Source organism: Peromyscus maniculatus, chromosome 1 (genome assembly GCF_049852395.1).
Source record: "Peromyscus maniculatus bairdii isolate BWxNUB_F1_BW_parent chromosome 1, HU_Pman_BW_mat_3.1, whole genome shotgun sequence".
Lineage (NCBI taxonomy): Eukaryota > Metazoa > Chordata > Mammalia > Rodentia > Cricetidae > Peromyscus > Peromyscus maniculatus.
In genome coordinates, this window is record NC_134852.1 from 31,105,963 (window position 1) to 31,127,952 (window position 21,990).

At 53.3% G+C, this 21,990-nt stretch overlaps 2 protein-coding genes across 4 annotated transcripts; one reads left to right on the plus strand and one right to left on the minus strand.

Moving 5' to 3' along the window:
• Nucleotides 1-7,505: 7,505 nt before the first annotated feature.
• On the minus strand, nucleotides 7,506-10,797 carry Znf576 (zinc finger protein 576). Its single transcript, XM_076542488.1, is given in 5 exon segments — nucleotides 7,506-7,772; nucleotides 7,774-7,808; nucleotides 7,811-7,855; nucleotides 8,039-8,163; nucleotides 10,487-10,797. Coding segments are annotated over 5 exon segments (612 nt in total). The 5' UTR covers nucleotides 10,660-10,797; the 3' UTR covers nucleotides 7,506-7,538.
• A 791-nt stretch (nucleotides 10,798-11,588) lies between these two features.
• Irgq (immunity related GTPase Q) lies at nucleotides 11,589-17,667 on the plus strand. Of its 3 annotated transcripts, none has more exons than XM_006993252.4 (3): nucleotides 11,589-11,893; nucleotides 12,312-12,843; nucleotides 14,132-17,667. In XM_006993252.4, the coding sequence occupies exons 2-3, from the start codon at nucleotides 12,314-12,316 to the stop codon at nucleotides 15,363-15,365; spliced, it is 1,764 nt and encodes a 587-aa protein (XP_006993314.1). In that variant the 5' UTR covers nucleotides 11,589-11,893; nucleotides 12,312-12,313; the 3' UTR covers nucleotides 15,366-17,667. The 3 variants fall into 3 exon arrangements, with proteins under 3 accessions (XP_006993314.1, XP_015842272.1, XP_076429521.1); XM_015986786.3 differs by lacking the exon at nucleotides 11,589-11,893 and adding an exon at nucleotides 12,061-12,226; XM_076573406.1 differs by lacking the exon at nucleotides 11,589-11,893 and having other exon boundaries at nucleotides 12,233-12,843.
• The last annotated feature ends 4,323 nt before the right edge of the window (nucleotides 17,668-21,990 follow it).

The following is a 21,990-nucleotide window of genomic DNA, read 5'->3' on the forward strand; positions in this document are numbered from 1 at the left end:
TGTTCCACCACTGAGCTACACCCCTAGTCCCCACAAGGCTGATTTCTACAGACACGCGTTTGTTTTATTTTTGTTGCTTTGAGACAGGGTCTCATGGCCCGTGCCAGCCTGGAACGCACTATGTTGCCACCTCGAGTTTCTGATCTCACATCTGGAGTACTGAGGTCATAGGTGTGAGGTCCTCCCCCACTGTGTCGCCCCCCCCCCCCAGTCCAGTATGCAGTGCTGGGAACCGCACCCAGGACTTAGCTCATGCTAGACAACCTCTCCTGACTGAGCTATGTCTCCAGCCCCTTCGGGGACATTTTACAACCGCCACAACAGGTATAGAGGTTGAGCGGGGGAAGCCCACTGCCAGGAAGAAGAGGAGCTTGTATTCTGACCACTGAGTCAGAAGTGGTGCCCCACAGGGCGGGTCTGGTCTGCAAGCACTGCCGGCCCTCTCCACACCAGCCCTGTGAAAGGTGAGTAATACCACAGACAGCTTTCTGGCTTCTCTTGAAAATGGAGATCTCAGGCTAGAGAGATGGCTCAGAGGTTAAGAGCACTGGCTGCTCTCCCAGAGGACCTGGGTTCAATTCCCAGCAACCACATGGTGGTTCACAACTATCTATAGTAAGACCTGGTGCCCTCTTCTGGAGTGCAGGGACATATGCAGGCATAACTGTATACATAATAAATAAATTTAAAAGAAAAAAAAGAAAATGGAGATCTCTAGTGCACTCCTTTAATCCCAGCACTTGGGAGGCAAAGGCAGGTGGATCTCTGTGAGTTGGAGGCCAACCTGGTCTACAGAGCAAGTTACAGAACAGCCAGGGCTACACAAAGAAGTAGCCTTTTTTTTTTTTTTTTTTTTTTTTTTTTGAGACAAAGGAGGAAGAAAGAAAGAAGAAATGGAGATCTGGACTGCCAAGCCCAGTCTCATGGTCAGTAGTTTGCCAGAGGTCACCTCCCATAGATGAGGCCTTCTGTTCCCCCTTGTCGCCTGGACGCTTCAGCCTCAGCAAAGGAGCTTTGCATTTTAAAATATTAGGCTGCAGAGATGGAGTCTGCCCTCGTGAATGGGATTCTGTCTGTGAGAATGGTTGACGATTGCCTATCAACTCCGGTTCAAGGGGTCTGATGCCCTCTTCTGGCCTCACTAGTCCACACACACATGATGTACATGATTGACAATCTTTGAAAAAAGTGTGTGTCTGGACAACTTGAAGGAGTCGGTTTTCTCTCCCACTGTATTCCAGGAGTCAGACTCAGATCAGGTTTGTCAAGCACTTTACCTGCTGAGCTGTGGCGTTTTTGATAGCCTGTTGAAGGTTCACAGACCAAAGTGTGTTTGTTTGTTTGTTTAAGGATTTATTTATTATGTATACAGTGTTCTGCCTGCATGTATACCTGCAGGCCAGAAGAGGGCACCTGATCTCACTATAGATGGTTGTGAGCCACCATGTGGTTGCTGGGAATTGAACTCAGGACCTCTGGAAGAGCAATCAGTGCTCTTAACCTCTGAACCATCTCTCCAGCCCCAATTTATTTACTTTTTAAATTTTATGTGCGTCGGTGTCTTGTGTGCATGTATATCTGTGTCAGATTCCCTGGAACTGGAGTTACAGTTGAGAGCTGCCATTGGGTTCTGGGAGTCGAACTTGATTCCTCTGGAAGAGCAGCCAGTGCTCTTAACTGGGAAGCCATCTCTCCAGCCCCAAAGTGTCTTAAAACCCACTCTCCCAGAACCGATAATAGCTGAGTATCCAAAAACTGGCAACAAATTCACGCGCACAGAATAGGGTATCTTGGTCCATTTATGCTGACATAACAAAATGCTTGAGGCTGGGTAAGTAATAAAGAATGTAAATTTATTTATTTATTTATTTATTTATTTATTATTTATTTAGGTTTTTTGAGACAGGGTTTCTCTGTGAAACAGCCCTGGAACTCACTCCATAGACCAGGCTGGCCGTGAACACACAGAGATCCGCCTGCCTCTGCCTCCCGAGTGCTGGGGTTAAAGGTGTGCACCACCACCGCCTGCCTTGTAAGAATTTAAAGTTATTACAGTTCTGGAGACCAGGAAGTTCAAGACCAAGGGTCTGACCAGCTTCAGTGCTCCCTTGTTAGCTGTGAAGCCCCTCAAGGGGAAAAAGCTGAATGGAGAAAGCCCAAGGTCACCTGGCTCCATGGGTCGGGAGCAGAGGCCGTACTTCTGCTATTGGTTCTGCACATTGCTGTATCCAGGCCCAGGGCCCGCATGGTGTTGCTGCTCTTGTTCAGGGTGGGTCTTTCCCCTTAATCTTTTCTGGAACAGACACACCTATGTTATACTCTACAGATTGAGGCTCTCCTCAATGCAGTCCGGTTGAGATTAGCCATCACCCTTCCTAATGGGTGACCCCCAACCATAACATGCTCACTGTTGCTTCTTAACTCTTGTTCTGCTGCTGTCATGAATCATAACGTAAACATCAGTGTTTTCTGAGGTCTTAGGTGACCCGTGAAAGGGTCGTTCGAACAAACACACGTACACACACACACACACACACACACACACACACACACACACACACCACAGGTTGAGAACCACGTCTCTAAAGGATCCACCACTCGGTATTGTCACACTGAGTCTTAGGATCCTGGCAAAGGAACACTGGGGCATATACCTGTGACCACAGTGCATAGATAACTGAGAAAGAGGCAGCGTGTCCCAGGAGTGATCCATACCTTCATGCCCCTCCTGTCGGGAGACTGCATTCCAGGCAGCGGAAAGCACTGTGGCTGCCTTTTTGGTCAGTGGCTGGTCAGGACCTGGGAACTAAGGTGGGCATTCTGAAGGACCAGGCCCACTGGATGCAGGTAGCAGTGCTCAGAGTTCAAACTTGGGGAAAGGAGTGGGTCCTGGTGAAACAGGCCTGTCTGTGATGCCAGCTACTCCAGAGGCGGAGCAGGAGGACCCCAAGTTTAAGGGCAGCCTGTGCAACTTAGGGCTGGGGAGATGGCTCAGTGGTTAAGAGTACTTTTGCAAAGTCCTAGGTTTGGTTTCCAGAACCCACATCATAGCTCACAACTCCCTGTAAGCCTGCTCCCCCGGAATCTGATGCTCTCTGCTGGCCTCCGCAGGGGCCAGGCATGCATGTGGTACACATGAAAGCAAAACTTCCCAGGTGTAGGGATGGCTCAGTAGTTAAGAGCCCTGGCTGCTCCTGCAGGGGTCCTGAGTTCAATTCCCAGTACCCACATAGTGGCTTACAACTATCTGTAATGTATTGGTGAAATTATTAAGGCCACTCCACGTAGTTAAAAGGGAGATTTATTTAATGGCGTAACTTACCAATGAAGGATAAGTAGGTTGCGTGTTCTGGGAAAGATGCAGCACAGTCCAGCAGTGTTCTCTGGAGAACCCTCCTCGGTCTACCTCTAGCGTCCAGGGTCCAGGAAACAAGAGAACGTGGCGCAACTGGATCTTGGGTCTTCAGGGCCCTCTCTTGACCTTGCCTTGTAGGCATGATAGTTACCAAAGCCTCAGTGGGGGTTGGAACTTCCAGACCAAAGCTGGAATGGCTACCCACTACAGTAATGTGATTTAATACCCTCTTCTGGTGTGCAGAAATGCATGAAAAAATTAGAAAGTAAAAAAACAAAACAAAACAGGCTGGTGAGTGCTTCCCTGCATCCTCAAGTGGTAGAGCCCCTGCCTAGAATCCCCCAGTGAGGGGCTGGGGTATGGCTCAGTGGTAGAGCCCCTGCCTAGAATCCCCCAGTGAAGGGCTGGGGTATGGCTCAGTGGTAGAGCCCCTGCCTAGAATCCCCAGTGAGGGGCTGGGGTGTGGCTCAGTGGTGGAGCCCCTGCCTAGAATCCCCCAGTGAGGGGCTGGGGTGTGGCTCAGTGGTAGAGCCCCTGCCTAGAATCCCCCAGTGAGGGGCTGGGGTATGGCTCAGTGGTAGAGCCCCTGCCTAGAATCCCCCAGTGAAGGGCTGGGGTATGGCTCAGTGGTAGAGCCCCTGCCTAGAATCCCCAGTGAGGGGCTGGGGGTGTGGCTCAGTGGTAGAGCCCCTGCCTAGAATCCCCCAGTGAGGGGCTGGGGGTGTGGCTCAGTGGTAGAACCCCTGCCTAGAATCCCCCAGTGAGGGGCTAGGGTGTGTCTCAGTGGTAGAGCCCCAGCCTAGAATCCCCCAGTGAGGGGCTGGGAGTGTGGCTCAGTGGTAGAGCACCTGCCTGGAACCCCCCAGTGGGGTGTGGCTCAGTGGTAGAGCCCCTGCCTAGAATCCCCCAGTGAGGGGCTGGGGGCGTGAGTCAGTGCTAAGTGCTTGGCCTAACACACCTAGGATTCTGGCCCCTTTCTCAGAATGGCCAAAGCGAAGATGAAAAACAAAAAAAGGTACTAAGAAATCTGTTCCACTGTAGGACTGAGGGGATGGCAGGCGGTGGGGTGGGGACAAGCCCTGTGCAACTGGTGCAGTGACTCACTGTCTGGTGCTTCCACCTGAAGAGGGCCACAGTGGCTCTTGTACTCAGAGTACAGAGAGGCGCTTCAAATGTTCAGTGTTGGAGAGGTGGGGCAGCCCAGCCCCATGGCCATGGTGACCCCCTTAATGTCCTTAGCCCTCTGTCCTCACCTCCAGTTCAGAACTGAAGGAAGCCTGGCAGTTTGCAGAAAGCCTTAGTATCACTGAGCCCCTGGGAAAGGCTGGTCTCCAGGACACAGTCAAGAGTGCATGCTGAGCCTGCATCCCACACACACCCTGTCTTACTGGGCGTGAGGCAGTGAGGGTTGGAGACACAGTATTTCTTATCTCTAAGAGCTTGAATTCAAGCATGAAAAGAATTCCCCCCAAAACTGCAACCGCAGGCCCCGAGGAATGCTGCAGAGAAATAGGGTAAGTCCACGTCAGCTGGGCAGTCTGGGGCTTCTCTTAGGGCTGGCAGGGTTGAGAGCCCAGTAGCAGCGTGGCCTCTGCAGAGACCTGTGCTAAGGACACTGCACAGGGAGCAAGAGCAAAGGTCCTGGGGCAGAACCCAGCCTGGCATCGCGGCTAGAAAATACCGACTGCACAGCTGGGAGGAGGAGACTGCTGTGTCCTCATGAGTGAGGTTTTCAGATGCTGTGCATAGGCTGCCAGCAGATGCCATAAGGCAGTGCAGGCTGGTGCAGTGTGGTCGCCAGCAGGGACGGGAAGGTGTAGACCACAGAAGTCCCACCGACCCGTTTTATACCTTTTGTCACTCAGGTGGCTGTGCCGACACAAACTTGGAGACCACCACCCATGCCATTCCAAGTCTTGGCGAACCTTGACATCTGAGGGGTGAGAAGCACACCTGACCAGGCCACTGTCTTAGGAGAACACATGAGATTTGATCTGTCAGTTTGGTTAAGGAAGCAGGTGTGTGGGGTTGGAGAACACCTGAGACAGAAACAGGGCTTTCACCAGGTACCAAAGGGAAGGCTTCACTTCTGTAAAACTGGCGTCTTGGAGAGGAAAGTATTGGCCAAATGACTGCATGCCAGTTTCCCCATTCATCACCCCAGAAAAAAGGCCTGCTCCAGGCGGACCCTGTCACACATCCCACACACCAGCCGGAGGTAACAGTTTCCATAGGAGAACTGCTGTCCAGACTCAGAGTAGATCTGAGAAGGTGAAGCCAGGGGCTGGACTGCACTTTCTAAAAAGGTCAGGTGATATAGGTCCTCAGGTCAGTGAGGCAGCTTCTCAGCCTTCTGTTAGTGTGAAGGTAGCCAGGCAGAAAAGAACTGAGTGAGTCCAAGTGTGTGTGCTCCAAAACTTTCTTTGAAAACCCAAGCAACAAGCTGGAACTAGTCATAGTTTGTAGATACCTGCCTTCTGCTGTGGATTCTCCTGTATGGGACAGGGACCTAAAATAACCACAGCTTAAGACAGAAGTTTCTGTTTCTCTGTTACATAGTCACAATGCTCTATGAAGGTGACAGCGGCCCAGGCTCCTACTATCTTGTTGCTCTGCCATTCTGTATCGCTTTTGACTTTATGGTGAAGACTAATGGGTAACCATGTCCACATTCCACATAGAGAGGGAGAGGGAAGGTAAGTCTCTTTCCCAAACTTGTGGTCAGAACTCGGTCACAGTGCCACAGCTAGCTGCAAGAGAATCTGGAAAGTGCATTTTTGTTTGTCTCACTAAAACTGGAATTTTTTCTACCACATCCACTTCACCTGTGGCCTTTTGTTGCTGTTGTTTTTGGTTTTTCCAGACCGGGTTTCTCTGTGTAATAGCCCTGGCTGTTCTAGAACTCTGTAGACCAGGCTGGCCTCAGATCGACAGAGATCCACCTACCTTGGCCTCCCCGGTGATGGGATTAAAGGTGTGGCCACCATGCCCAGCTCTCCTGTGTGCTTTTATTTTATTTATTTATTTATTTTTATTTTTTATTTTTTTGGTTTTTCGAGACAGGGTTTCTCTGTGTAGCTTTGCGCCTTTCCTGGAACTCGCTTTGGAGACCAGGCTGGCCTCGAACTCACAGAGATCCGCCTGCCTCTGCCTCCCGAGTGCTGGGATTAAAGGTGTGCGCCACCACCGCCCGGATTCCTGTGTGCTTTTAAAACATTCCTCAGGGCGTAATACAGGCCTGGTGGGACTCATTCCCAGGGCTGGTTGACACTTACTGCTCTGCCCCTAGTTTGAACTCTTGGTTGGACCTTTGAGGAGAGCCAAAGACAGGGCCTCCACAGGAAATCTCAGTGTTGGCCAAATGAAACACAAAGCAGAAGGCATCTCTGTTTGATGCCAGGCTGGTTCTTCTGCAGGCTGGGCCAGCTCTGCCCTGTGCCCCTGCTCCTCACTTCCATATGTTCTCTGGCAGTTCCCACTCAGAAGCCGGGGCTCCCTCTTCAGATACTTTAACATGGATGTTTGGTTTTTAGACACCCATTCTGTTGGTTTACTCGTGGCACCCCATTTGTGCATATAAAAATATCCCATCACTAGAACGGGAAACAAAAGTAGTAAAATGGAGCGTGAATTCTCTGACAGCCGGCAGCACCTTGCTGCGCTATTGCCCCTGAGTCGGGGAAGGTTGGCATAGGGATGGAAGAGACAGGGCCTAGAACTAACCCCCCACCCCCACCCCGGGACCTCAGGGTCCAGCTCACTCCTACTTCCCCATCCCCAAAGGCTCTATGCAGTCCTGGAACTCACTCAGCATCGCAGGCTAGCAGCCCTTCACTCCCCCACCCCCACCCAGGCACAGAGCCAGGGCAATTTCCTCCTGCAGCCCCTGGCATCCATCTGGGAAAAATTAAAGGTGATTATAGAATCCGAAGCTATTTAACTGGGATTGAAGGAGATCGGAGTAATTCTTCCTTCTCGCTTTCTCAACACATCTATTCATCCAATGTCTCTGCTTCTGGAAAGACCCTATGTTCTCGAAAAACTGCAGATGTGGCCTCAACTTTTGCCTTCCTGGTAGGGTAATTAAATCCTTCCAGGAGACCTGCAACCCTAGCATGGGTGGATCCCCCAGCTGTGGAGCCCCATCACTGCAGAGAGGGCTCATGCCTACTCAAGGGCTCCCCTAATCATGCCCGATGTAGTGCTGATGGAGCCCTGCTTTCTGGGCAAAGTCCCAACCACACTCAGTCCAGGCAAAGGTGCCAGGGGTGGTGTGGGCATCACGGACTTGGTGGTGCTGCCTGAGAAGTGGACTGGGTCTTGGTGGACAATCAAGGCCTCGGAGGAGGGGATGAGCAGGCACAGGTGAGGCAGAGTCAAGAAGGCCCCTGCAGCTCAGGGGCCATCGTCTTCCGGTGCTCTCACTTCAGATGATGCTCCTGGAACTTGCTTCTGTGAAGGTGATGAGGTCGTGGGTGCAGTGTGGCACCCCTAGGTGGCCTGAGGGATATGGGGGAGAGAGGGAAGGGCAGGAGGACTCTCCAAACCCTTGGAACCACGCCAGCAATCACCCATGACTACTCTATGCAGAAAGCAAGATACACACACACACACACACACACACACACACACACACACACACACACACACGTACGTGTGTATATATATAGATCCCTGCTGTACGTGGATGAGCAGGCAGAAGCACAAAGAAATGAAAGGTGCAGCCAGCATCAGAACCGAAGGTCTGCCTGTCCGACAGAGTGGTAAGCATGGTGATGAAGACGCTGCCTGAGGTGAAGCTCCATTCCCTAGGCAAGGACAAGTTTCATCATCCAAAAGCTGGGGTCTTGAACTTGGCAGCTCCATACCACTGTAATGCTACATGTCAGCCATTACTGCTCCTGAGACAGTGACAAGCAGCCCTGACATCCGGGATCGACCTGCCAGGCCTCTGTCTGGGGAACAGATGCAGGTTCACAGAACACGTTAGAGACAAGGCTAAGGTGGAGACAGACAAGACTGAATATTGCCCAAGCCAGGCGCGTGACTGGCTAACACAAGTGACTGCTGCTGTACCAGTCTTGGCTTCAGCCCCACTCCCTCCCTCCTGGGTCAGTCATTGCCTGGCATGGTGGCACGTGTCTTCAGTCCCAGCATTTGGGAGGCAGAGGCAGGTGGACTTCTGAGTTGAAGGCCAGCCTGGTCTATAGGACGGTCGGGGATACACATGACTCCCAGATGTCTGAGCTGCTTGTCAGTGTCTCAAGAGTTAACTGCAGATGCTGTAGCACGCTCCAAACGGAGACTTTGTCTCAGAAAAACAGAACAAAAAGGGGGGCAGGAATCATGGATGCCTCTACTTTTTGGCAACACCCACCCCTGAGCAATAGCCTTCCTCTTTGAGCCCTTCCTAAAACCAGACACACAAGCCCAATCCTATAGTCCCCCCTGACACCCCTCCACACTCACACTTGTTTTTGTTTTTCGAGACAGGGTTTCTCTGTGTATCCCTGGCCGTCCTCAAACTCAGAGGTCTGCCTGCCTCTGCCTAGTGCTGGGATTAAAGGTGCACACTACCACTGCTGCCCGGCCCTAAAAACCCTTTTAAGACATGATTCCTGCCTACAATCCCCCAGTGAGGGGCTGGGGGTGTGGCTCAGTGGTAGAGCCCCTGCCTAGAATCCCCCAGTGAGGGGCTGGGGTGTGGCTCAGTGGTAGAGCCCCTGTCTAGAATTCCCCAGTGAGGGGCTGGGGTGTGGCTCAGTGGTAGAGCCCCTGTCTAGAATCCCCCAGTGAGGGGCTGGGGTGTGGCTCAGTGGTAGAGCCCCTGTCTAGAGTCCCCCAGTGAGGGGCTGGGGTGTGGCTCAGTGGTAGAGCCCCTGCCTAGAACCCCCCAGTGAGGGGCTGGGGTGTGGCTCAGTGGTCAAGCACATGCATAGCATACACAAGCCCCTGAGTTAGGTTCATTTTTTTTTTTTAAGATTTTATTTATTATGTTTACAGTGTTCTGCCTCCATGTAACCTTGCACACCAGAAGAGGGCACTAGATCTCATTACAGATGGTTGTGAGCCACCATGTGGGTGCTGGGAATTGAACTCAGGGCCTCTGGAAGAGCAGTCAGTGCTCTTAACCTCTGAGCCATCTCTCCAGCCCCTAGGTTCATATTTTTATATTCTTTATTCTATTTTGTCTACATGTATGTATGTGCAACGAGTGCGTGCCTGGTGCCTGAAGAGGTCAGAAGAAGACACTGGATCTCCTAGAACTGGAGTTATGTATGGTTGTGAGCCACTATTCAAGTGCTGAGAACAAAACCCAAGTCTTCCACAAGAGCAACTTAACCCCTGAATCTGTCCAGCCCCCTGAATTAATTTGTTGCAAGCACCACAAAATAGAGGGCTTTTATTGGGGAAAATTATAAAGGCCACTCCACGTAGTTAAAAGGAAGATTTATTTAGTGGATGACTTACAAATGAAGGAATGGATAGGTTGCGGGGGGGTCTGGGGAAGGTGTATCGCAATCCAGCGGTGTTCTCTGGAGCTCTGCACTGGCAATCTCCACCGTCCAGAGTCCAGGCGCAGAGAGCGCGCCCAGAGAGAGCGCTCGCCCATCCAGCTCTAGGGTTTCCAGCACCTCCCCTCGCCCCGCCTCGTAGGCGTGACAGTTGCCAGAGTCTCAATGGAGGTTGGAACTTCCAGATCCAAGCTGGAATCGCTACCCAGTACAGGCTTTTGTTTTGTTTTGTTTTTCGAGACAGGGTTTCTCTGTGTAGCCCTGGCTGTCCTGGAACTCACTCTGTAGACCAGGCTGGCCTCGAACTCACAGAGATGTGCCTGCCTCTGCCTCCCAAGTGCTGGGATTAAAGGTGTGCGCCTCCACGGCCTGGCTGCTGCACCTTTTTGATGTGAGAAACTGAAGCTCAGTCACATTGAGTGTCTAGGGAGGAGTTGGGACAAGAATCTTGTGGGCTCATTCCCAGTCCCCAGTTGCACGGTCACATCCCCAGCCCAAGCCTCACCTGGAAGCCCCTGGTCCCTCTGAATAATATCCTGCTTCTGCCTGTACGCAGAGCAAAGTACATCTGATCAAGAAGGGAGGCCACTTCTGGCACGTAGCTAGCTAGGGTCACTGCAGCCACTTCCAGCAGGAAGGGCTGAGATATAGAGGCCCCTTTAATGTCACTCCAGCACCTACCCCCTCTATCCAACAAGTCTCAAAGAGATTGCCTCCTGAGCTGCCAAGACTCCTCTCCTTGGGAGAAGCCTGCCACTCCATGGTCTCTTCAGAGTGATGGCCCTCCATGTACTAGTCAAGGAAAAAGAATGGGTGAGGCTGCCCATGTGTCACCAGCCATAGAGAGCCTGTTAATTTTTTGATAGCCATTGAACTCTGATGACACTCACTAGAAAAGCTTCACCCGTCTCATATGAGAGACTCCTCAGGTTTGTGACCCCTTGGTCTTCAAACCCCTGTGACCTCTGATATTTGTTTGTTTGTTTTTTTCCGAGACAGGGTTTCTCTGTGTAGTTTTAATGCCTGTCCTGGATCTCGCTTTGTAGACCAGGCTGGCCTTGAACTCACAGAGATCCGCCTGACTCTGCCTCCCGAGTTCTGGGATTAAAGGCGTGCACCACCACCGCCTGGCTCTCTGACCTTAACTAAGCTAAATCCTTGAAAGGTGGAACCCTTGATCTTTCATACCAGCCTCGTCCTAGTTTCTCACGTGGGTCCAGATAAATTAGTGGCACTCACACTTCAGCCCGCCTCTTCCCAGGAGATATCCTTCTCTGTCATCTGTGATTCTTGTTTCACCTATAACCATCTGGGTTGCGCTGTTCCCACGCACTGCCTTCTGCCCTTAGCTCGCGACGCCCTCTAGCTTTCCTTCTCTTGCAAGGAAAGCCTTAGCTGCGCCTGGCAGTCGATCGCCACAGCGCTGCCACCGGAGGAGAGCAGGGTAGAGTCTTCCCAGTCTCCAGACTCTAGTGATCTCCGGGCCTGATGCCCCACGCGTGTCTCCGAGCCAGGTTCAAGGTTGCAGTCCGGCATTAGTACAGTCACGCCAGGCAGGTCCTGGGACTAGCAGGTGGAGAGGTCCTTCCCTGTACCGAGTTGCTTGATGATGACGTTGGACTGCGTTCCGTACAACGCGAGGCTTTCTGCGCGGGCGCATCGCTTCTGGTTCCCTTTGCCGTACAAGCCTAAATTACTGCGCAGGCGTTTTGGTCGCTGGTCGTGGTGGGAATACCACCACTAAGCTTTCTGCGCACGCGCTTGGGCTACATTGTGCCTCTGCCCAGAGTCTTAGCTAGGAAGAAGAGAGCGCCCCCGGTGTTGAGTGCTGCCAAGAACTTTGTCTCTTCGCGGCGGCACTCCAAGACACACCCGGTCTTGGAAGGAAAGACGTCAGGATAGAGCTACCGAAGGCGTCTGGATGTCTCTGAATCCTGACGCTTCAACCCCTTTGGCCTCCAGCAGCTCGTCTTAAGGGGCGGGGCTCCCGCTGCTCTCTCCCCGCGCGTCTACACTTTGCTCGGTTGGTGATTTGGAACCGGGAGAGGGAGGGTCATCCTCGAGTCTCCGAGAGATTGGCAGTCAGATTTCTGAGTTTTGGAAATAGAGAAATGCATTCGGGTGGAGAATGGACAGACGCCTCGCTCTTCAGGGAATCGGTCATGGGCGTTGGGTTTCTAGGTCTTACAGGGTGACACTGGAGAATGGAAGTGGAGGACAGGCTGGAGGACTGAAATCTGGATTTACAGTGGGGCAGCTAGAAAAGGGTGTTGTCGGGTGTGGTAGCGCATGCCTTTATTATCAGCGTTCTGGGAGGCAGAGGTTCTCTGAGTTCCAGACCAGCCAGGACTACACGGTGAGACCCCGCCTTAAAAAAAGAAGCAAACAAAAAGTCTTGCGTGTTCCCTGACCCATGTCTTTCCCCACATCTTGCTTTCCAGCAATGCCTCTGCCGCAGGGTGACGTGACTGCCTTATTCCTGGGGCCTCCGGGCTCGGGAAAGTCCGCGCTGATCGCCGCGTTATGCGACAAGAATGTAGACATGGTCGAGATTCCTGAAGGACGGCCGGATTCTGGAGTCCCCAGTCTGAGAGCGGCGGCTCCAGGCCTCTTCCTGGGCGAGCTGAGCTGCCCACCCGCAGCTCCGGGGCCCTGGGCGGCGGAGGCCAACTTGCTGGTATTGGTGCTACCAGGACCTGAGGGGACCGAGGAGCCCTTGACCCCAGCTCTGGGAGAGGCAGCGCGGGCCGCCCTGGCCGGAGGGACCCCGCTGCTGGCAGTACGGAATCTGCGTCCTGGAGACTCCCAGAATGCAGATCAGGCCCGGGATCAGACTGCGGCCTTGCTGAAGAGTGCTGGGTTAGGAGCTGCGCCTCTCTTTGTGCTGCCGGCCAATGGCAGCAGCAGTGACTGCGGCGAGGAGCTAGAGCGCCTGCGGGTGGTGCTGCGGACCCAGGCGGAGGCGCTGCAGAGGTGAGGAGACATGCGCGCTGGGTGGGGTGGCCTGATGCCTTTAGCTTAGACCCAGCTCAGCCACCGTGCTCTTTAAGGTTCTCGAGCCCTGTTCCTAGAGAGCTGGAGACAAGACTTTATTGGCTGTCTATCCTTCCATACCCTACCCTAGATCCCCCAACCCCCACCCGCCCATGAGCACAGATTTTGAGATCAGGGAGGTTCCACCATAAATGGGTGCTTTTTTTTTTGGACCCTTTTCTGTTATTTAAAGCTTGCACCCGCCAAGGGTCAACCGGAGGGCCGGCCACAAAGGTCTTATCTCGTGCAAGCTCTCTGACATCACAAGCCTCCTCTCTGGTGAGATTTGAGAAGAGGCCCAGACACACGCAAATAGTATCTACAGGCAAAATTCCGGACTCCATTTCTCTGTGACATTTGCGATTCCTCGATGATTTCCCCCGAAGATGCTCCAGCACTCCCGTACTCCTCCCAGCCGCCCCACCCCTACCCCCGCCCCAGCACCAAACCCTTAAGGAGCTCTGTTTCCGTCGCTCGCCCCGCTCTTCCATTCCCCAGTCCCCTCTGCTAAATCCACCCCTCCCCAGCTGCCAGCTACCTCAATTTATGCATCCGTCTGAGAGCCACTTCTCATTTATTAACCTTACCTGCCCCGCCAGTGCTAGATGAGATTTCTCCCCTCACATGCCCTTCCTAACATCCACCCTTAGGGAAAAAAAAAAAAAAAGCCTTTGGGGGCGCCATAGGCCACAAGGCAGTTGCCACCACCCCCTAGAAAACTTCTCCTGCCCAGCACATATTTGGAAAAGTCCTGGTCCTGAGGGCTGTATCTGGGGAAGTCATAACAGGGTCCTCATTTTAGGGTCTGTTGGAAACCTGCCCTGCAGTATCCAGACCTCTGGGTAGCCCTAAGACCCTCCCTTAACTTTATGGTTCCGTCCCACCTGGTTTCTTTTTTTTTCTTTCTTTTTCGTTTTTCTTTTTCTTTCTTTTTTTTTTTTTTTTTTTTTTTGTTTTTTTTTTGTTTGTTTGTTTGTTTGCTTGGTTGGTTGGTTAGTTGATTAGGTTTTTGGTTTTGGTTTTTCGAGACAGGGTTTCCCTGTGTAGTTTTGGTGCCTGTCCTGGATCTCACTCTGTAGCCCAGGCTGGCCTTGAACTCACAGAGACCCGCCTGGCTCTGCCTCCCGTGTGCTGGGATTAAAGGTGTGAGCCACCACCGCCCGTGCTTTTCCTGCTTTTAAAACTCTTCTGCCTTTGACCTTTCCTACTCTCCCTCCCCCACCCGCAGGTTCCTGCCACCTGCCCAGGATGGCTTCGAGGTGCTGGGCGCAGCAGAGCTGGAAGCTGTGCGCGAGGCCTTCGAAACCGGTGGCCTGGAGGCGGCGCTGTCGTGGGTGCGCGCTGGCCTTGAGCGCCTGGGCAGCGCGCGACTGGACCTGGCGGTGGCCGGCACTACCAACGTAGGCCTTGTACTAGACATGCTATTGGGACTGGATCCTGGCGACCCAGGGGCTGCGCCTGCTTCGGAACCCACTGGGCCCACCCCTTATCCGGCTCCAGAGCGCCCTAACGTGGTGCTCTGGACCGTTCCCCTGGGCCCCACCGCCACATCCCCTGCCACCACCCCTCACCCAACCCATTACGACGCCCTGATCCTTGTCACCCCTGGGGCTCCCACCGAAGAGACCTGGGCCCAGGTCCGCTCATTGGTGTCACCAGATGCTCCACTGGTCGGCGTGCGCACGGACGGCCAGGGCGAGGATCCACCCGAGGCTCTGGAAGAAGAAAAGGCTGAGAAGCTCGAGAAAGCAAGCGGCGGGAGCTCAGGGGATGCCCGCAGCGAAGGCAAAGAAAACCGTGGCTCCGGGGACTCGGGGCCCACGGCTGCTCGGAGTCCGGAGGACGAGCCGTGGGAGGTACTGGAGGAGGTGCCTCCGCCCGTGTTCCCTCTGCGGCCCGGTGGTCTCCCGGGGCTGGGAACCTGGCTTCAGCGCGCACTGCCTGCGGCTCAGGCCGGGGCGCTGCTGCTGGCGCTGCCACCCGCAAGTCCCCGCGCAGCGCGGAGGAAGGCAGCGGCGCTACGGGCAGGGGCGTGGAGGCCAGCCCTGCTGGCCAGCCTGGCGGCGGCGGCCGCCCCAGTACCAGGATTGGGCTGGGCTTGCGATGTGGCACTTCTCCGGGGACAGCTGGCTGAATGGCGGCGCGCGCTAGGCCTCGAACCAGCGGCAGTGGCACGCCGGGAGCGTGCCCTGGGCCTTGCTCCTGGAGTGCTGGCCGCGCGCACGCGCTTCCCGGGCCCGGTGACACGCGCCGAGGTGGAGGCCAGACTGGGATCCTGGGCTGGCGAGGGCACCGCGGGAGGCGCGGCGCTGGGTGCGCTCTCCTTCCTATGGCCCGCAGGTGGCGCAGCGGCGACGGGTGGCCTGGGTTACCGTGCAGCTCACGGTGTACTGCTGCAGGCCCTGGATGAGATGCTGGCTGATGCTGAGGCGGTGCTGGGACCCCCAGAGCCCAACCAGTGAGGGGTGTGGTGGGGGCTGGAATGTCTGGTGACTTGGTTTCTGGCCCCACAGCTTCTGAGATTGAGGGGTGAGGGGTGGTACTCAAACCCGGGGACTTGAAGGAGACTGACTTCTGGTTGAAACCTGCGACTTCACAGTCACCCGATTTCCTGGGTTCTGAGGGAGTAGGGTCTGAGCACCCTTAGTTTGACATTCAGACAGTAATGTAGGGAGGGGAGTTGGGGGCTGGACTCCTAGAAATGGGAGCCTTTTGGCCTCCAGCTGGCATCTGGTCCTAGATCTGGCCGCCTCAGTTCCTGCCTGACTGTGGGTGGCCCTATGGCTGTGGACGGTGCTATAGGGAGTTAGAACCCTTGGAGTGTTGAGTCCCAAAGGAAAAACGAGATGTAAGTTGCCCAGAAAGAACAGGTTTTCAGGACCGACCCAAGAGGACTTGGGACCTTCATTTCAAATGAGAATCTTAAACGCTGGTTCCTAAGAAGGTTCTGTGGACATTGGTTGTCAATTCCTGGGTGGTGGGAAATCTGTGGAGATCAGGGGCTTGCTGGAGACCCCCTGGTCACATGGAGAGTGGAGGATCATCCACCATTTACTCTCCAAGGCTTTGTTGTGGAGAACACTGCCCCACAAGATTGAAGGGAAGGGACAAGAGGTCTGGGAATGGTGGTCTCCTGATGGCCAGAATCTGGGCTTTGGGTCTTTGAGGTATAGAGAAATAGAAACCTATACTTCAGAAATACCTCGGTGAGCTCCTGATGTCCTGGGATCCTGGCAACTGCCTCTCTGTGCATTACTGGGCAGGGGTGTGACTACCCCCACTTTATAGGTGCTGGGTGACTGGGGTCTCCAGCATACATGCTCCTGTTCACTTGAGTTTATCACTGGTTTCTTCTGTCGTGACGACCTTAACTCTTGGGCCTTGGAGTGTTGTGGTCCTGGTTTTTTGGAAAGACAGGAGGGTCCTGCTGTAGCGGTCTAGACTTCTCTGCATGGCCTCCGCCCATGTCCCCAAGATACCTGGTCCACACAGGATGCTGCTGTGGGCAGGGTTTCCTACGATAGCTGGGCAGGCGTCCGCTGCTGTGGGAAGGTGTCAGGAGTGAGGCAGAGGCAGAAACCACAGTGCTGTGGTTTGTTTGGGTGGTAAGTGCCACCATAAAGTTGTTCAGTGTCAAAAGCAGAAAAGGAGGACCTGGTAGATGGGAACACCAGACTCAGAGATGCAGGCCAGAGGCTCATCAACACAGCAAGTCACTGTGTGCCTTGGTCCCCGCCTCTCCCCATTGCCAGCCCATCTCCAGCAAGCCTGAGTTGTCTTTCTGATGCTTGGGTCCCACCTCAGGACTGGGGCATTTTCTGTCTTTCTGTGGAATGCTCTGCCTCCCCATCCTTTTTTCAGATTGGGTCCTCATCCATCAGGTCTCCCTGAAATGGCCCCTTCAGAAGCCTCCTGATGACCCCAAGTAGCTTACACTGATCCTGGCCACTTGATGGTCCTTGTAGTAAACATTACTATCAATAATGGGTTTACAGGCCGGGCGGTGGTGGTGCACACCTTTAATCCCAGCACTCAGGAGGCAGAGCCAGGTGGATCTCTGTGAGTTCGAGGCCAGCCTGGTCTACAGAGCGAGCTCCAGGACAGGCACCAAAACAACAGAGAAACCCTGTCTCGAGGGGAAAAAAAGAAAAGAATAATGGCTTTGCTTATGTATTCATTCTTTCATTCTCCCGTTTGTCGGCTCTTGCCCCTTGTTTGTCCTTTTCTTGGGTGTACCCTAGCACCCAGAGCAGTGCCTGACACGCGGTGTGTGCCTAGTATTTATTATTTTAGTTTACTGATCATTGGCACATGGCCTGGGATTCAGGCTGTCAATATCTTGTTACAAAAAGACACAAGCTAGGGAGAGGCGAGCGCCTGGTGGGAGAGAAAATGGGGAGCAGAATGAGTGTCGTGTAAGTCCATCCGTCAGATGAAGGGATTCGAACCATAAGAGGGCTGCATTGTTAGCTTCTACCCCCATCTAACTGATGGAGCGTGCCCCTGTGAAAGTCAAGAGGGCACCTGATATGGCAGCATGTGCATGTAACCCCAGCATGTGAGAGGTGGAGATAGAATTAGAAGTTTGAGACCAGGGCTGGAGAGATGGTTCAGCGGTTAGGAGCACTGGCTGCTCTTCCAGAGGACCCTGGTTCAATTCCCAGCAACCACATGGCAGCTCCAGTTCCAGGGCATCTGACTCCTTCACACAGAGTATATACAGGCAAAGCACCAGTGCACACTGAATAAATAAAATAGATCTTTTTTGTTTGGTTTGGTTTTTTGAGACAGGGTTTCTCTGTGCAGCTTTGCGCCTTTCCTGGAACTCACTTGGTAGCCCAGGCTGGCCTGAACTCAGAAATCCGTCTGGCTCTGCCTCCCGAGTGCTGGGATTAAAGGCGTGCACCACCACCGCCCGGCAATAAAATAGATCTTAAAAAAAAAAAAAGGTTAAGACCATCTTCATGCCCTCTCTCACTATTCAGTCTAGACTGGCCTTGAACTCCCGGTGGTGTGGCCCCTGCCTCTTCTCTCTCCCTGCCCCAGCCCATTCAGCCTCCCCGGGGCTTGATTACAGCCCTAAACCCCAGCTCCCAGCTCCCCTTAGCTCTTAGTGAGCTGCCTGGCATGGTCTCCACTGAGAGCCCATTGCTCCTTACGCCTCAGCACACCTCAGCTCACGTGATACACCCAGTTGGAAATACTTGAATTCCTCCTAGGTGGAGAACTCAATTCACATACCCATGTTGTGTCGATTAGGTTCCCCCCAAAACTGGGGTTTGAACCCAGTGCCTCACATACTCAAGGCAAACACTCTTCACTGGAACTATGTCCTTAGCTCTTCATTGGGGACGTGGGGTGGGGGGTGGGGTGGGGTAGCGTTGGGGTGGGTATTATTTCTGGGCAGGGGCTCTACCACAGAGTCACACTCCCAGCCCCTCACTGGGGGATTCTAGCCAGGGGCTCTACCACTGAGTTACATTCTCAGCCTGCTTTCTTTCTTTTTTTCTCTTTTTTGAGACAAGGTCTCACTAAGTTGCCTGGACTGGCCTTGAACACACTCCATCCCAGACAGGCCTTGAATTTGGGATCTTCCTCCCTCAACCTCCTGGGTCACTGAGGTCACAAGCCTTCACCAACTCCTGGCTTTCTAGTTTTTCCAAACCTGTCCTGTGTCAGTGAATCAAATACAAATAAAATCTGAGGTTGCTGTTTCTCAGCGGCACTAGCCACCTATCGGACCCTTAGTGGCCACCGTGTATGACAATACAGATGTGACAGTGACTCCAGGATTATAGGGGGTCTGTGCACAAGGTCCAGGGGCAGAGTTGAGGAGGATACTGGGCAAGTCACCAGCAAAGGGCTTCTAGCAAGGTGTGTTAGTTGCGTCCCTTGTTGTGGGACAGAATACTGGAGGGAGAGGAGCTTATTCACAGATGCGGTCCACCGTGGCGGGAGAGTCACCGCAGCAGGAAGGTGAGGCAGCTGGTCACCGTGAGGCCACGTTTGGGAAGCGGAGAGAGAAATACTGGTCCTCAGTTCGGTTCCTCCTTTTCCTTCACCCCAGGACCACAGCCTATTGAATGGTTCCTCAAACAGTAGGTAGAGCTCAGATAACCTAATCTAGACAATCTTCCATAGCCACATCGGGACAGAGAGTGTAGACTGTCCGTTAGCAGCATTCACCGCCACAGCAGGTAGCTGAGATTTCGCTGTGTATACACAGGCACGTGTCTGAGCATGCGCACTGGCACGTGAACACGCTTGAACACATGCCCAGCTCACATGTACCACCATCCCTCCAGAGAGGCTTTGAACACAGATGCCTGGGTCCTACTCCCCTTGGCCTGGTAAAGGTCAGACAGCCAACCCGGCACCTTCGGTGACTCCTGCGAAGTGCCCCACTCCCACTAACACGCTGGTTCTGTGTTTTATTTTCTGATATTTTGACACAGCCTAGGCTGGCCTTGAACTCAGTATGTAGCTGGCGGTGGCCTTGAAACTCTGGTCTTCCGGCCTCCACCTCAGGTGCTGGGACCACAGGCATGTGTCCCCGTACCCAGCTCTAACGTGTCTTACTCTGGTGCCTCACGGCATCCCCATCCCTGCGCTTTGCTTTGCTGCTGTCTCTTCTCGAGATGACACATCAGAAGAAGCATGTTGTAGCCGTTGCATGGCTGGTCAGCTCCGTAGACTTAGATAGCAGCGATTCTGGGTTGCTGGTGTTTTTGTCACTAGAGGGTCCAGGCTGTCTCAAACTCTTGATCCCAGGTATTGTCCTGTCACTCTTCTGTCCTGGGTTACAGGCAGGGATGGCTGCCTTTTTTTTTTTTTTTTGTCTTTTCCGAGGTAGGGTGTCTTACCGTGTAGCTCAGACTGGCCTCAAACTCATGCCCCAGCCTCTGAGGTTCTAGGATTACAGGTGTAAGCTACGACATATGGTACCTACATCTTTCGTTAGGGTTTTGGGCTTTTCCAGGGTGTAAGTAAAGCTGAGTGAGGGGCCCGTCTCTGGAAGCCTACACATAGAAAAGGCTCAGCCTCCCTTGTGGGCTGCTAACAGGATGCTCCCATGAGGCACCTCGGTCTGGAAGAGCCTAGAGGCAGGGATTCTGGGAAATGTCAGCCCTCCAGGCTGGAACTGCAACTGTACCGTGGATTGTGGCCGTGGCTCTCTCAGAGAGCAGGTTCCAAAAGTTGATGAGTGGATGAGATAACCCTCAACACGGGGGAGAACCCTACATTTCTGGCTCATGAAGGGACTGTCTGTTGGAACAGGGGACAAATCCAACAGTCTAGTCAACCTGTGGTGTGTTTCAGAAAAAACGAATAAAAGAGAGTAGAAATCCTATTATGTGTGTCTTTTTGTTAACGGTTTGATTTATTAATTTTAAGCATCTGTGTGCGTGTCTGTGCTGGGAAAGGTGCTTTCGTCTCCTGAGCGATCTCTTCAGCCTTGAACTTGACTTTTCTTTTCTTTTGAGTTTTTGAGACAGGGTTTCTCTGTGTAGCCCTGTGTAGCCCTGGCTAGAACTCACTCTGTAGCCCAGGCTGGCCTCGAACTCACAGAGATCCACCTGCCTCTGCCTCTGCCTCCCGAGTGCTGGGATCAAAGTCGTGCGCCACCACTGCCTGGTGAACTTGGTGATTTATAAGAGCCTGTGATGGCCAAGCAACTGAACTCTGGAGCCAGCGTGACCCATTGTTCCCAAGTTCAGCCTCTCTGAGGACACTTGGATGTGCTCTCTCGGCCTGACTGGATTTCAGCCATGGTGACAACAGCAAACATGGTGCAATCAGAGGCTTGAAGTGTCGTGAACTGGACTTCCTCTCTGGCTGTCCTTGGGCTCCCTGCCATCACTGCCACATTGAGAGGCACAATGCCGATGTGTTTTCTTAGACTCCCCCAGTGAGGGGCTGGGGTGTGGCTCAGTGGTAGAGCACTTGCCTAGAATCCCCCAGTGAGGGGCTGGGGTGTGGCTCAGTGGTAGAGCCCCTGCCTAGAATCCCCCAGTGAGGGGCTGGGGGTGTGGTTCAGTAGTAAGATCACCTTCCTAGCATAGTCAAGGCCTATTCCCACTATTGACACAAAATTGATCAAAGCTTTTGGTATGTTCCCTGGGCTATATTTAAGTTCATTATCTTCCTGCCTCAGTCTCCCAAGCGTTGCGTTTAAAGGTGTACTCTACCAAGCCCTGCTAAAATCTCAAGCTCTGTTACATTTAAGCTATGTGATCTTCAAATTGGCATCTCCCTGTGAGCCTCAAGACCCACCTCCTGAGAGCCAGGATGAGAATGCTAGTGCCTCTTTGTAGACCCGTGAAGCAGATGAGAGTCTGCCTCTCAAAGGTGGGGGGAGGGGTGTGTCATCCTCGCTGGTTCTGAAATACCTAGCTCTCAGCCTTCTGACTGGGGAAGCAGTCTACTGGTGAGGTGTGGCCATGTGACCAGCTCCATCCACGGAGCTGAGAGCGTTGAGTCACTTCTGGGTCACACAGTGTTTCATCATTCAGGGGAGGCATTTCTAGGTTCTTCCCTTTGGCAAAGAAATGGGCTGATCCATGCCTGGGAGGAGCTGAAACCCCGCTTTGGATTATGCTAAACTTGTAGAGCGAAGGAAAGCACCAGCCTTTTGTGAATGGGTGCTCATTCAGCACATACACACCCCTCCCTCCCAGTGAGACACCCGTGTTGATGTTGGCTTTGACCTTGTGACTCACCTTAGTCAATGGAGTGCTTCTAGTGCTTATTTCAACAACAACAACAACCACCTTATATGCACTTGGCTTTCAGTTGTGAGAACATCTGCCAGGGAGCCACTGACGCAGAGGAGTTGCGGAAGTTCATGGAGGAGCCAGTTCTAGATCAAACCAGCTAGAAGGAGAGCCGTCCCAGCCAACCTACACGCCCTTAGAAACGAGAATGCTTGTTGTCTTAAGTCTTCGTTTGGGGCTGGTTTGTTACGTGGTGTTGCTGCAGCCCTGGCTGACTCATACACCTTTGTTGTTTTCAGCCCCTGAGATTAGGAAGTTGATACTGTAGCATAACTGTAGCCTGCTCCAGTGGGTGCCAGCGCTAGCACCTGCG

Bases quoted from the DNA above. Each gene is read 5' to 3' on its own strand.
- Irgq (XM_076573406.1), top strand. From the start codon at position 12,284: ATGTCTTTCCCCACATCTTGCTTTCCAGCAATGCCTCTGCCGCAGGGT. The intron at 12,844-14,131 runs GTGAGGAGACAT...CCCCACCCGCAG, and splicing joins CAGGCGGAGGCGCTGCAGAG to GTTCCTGCCACCTGCCCAGG.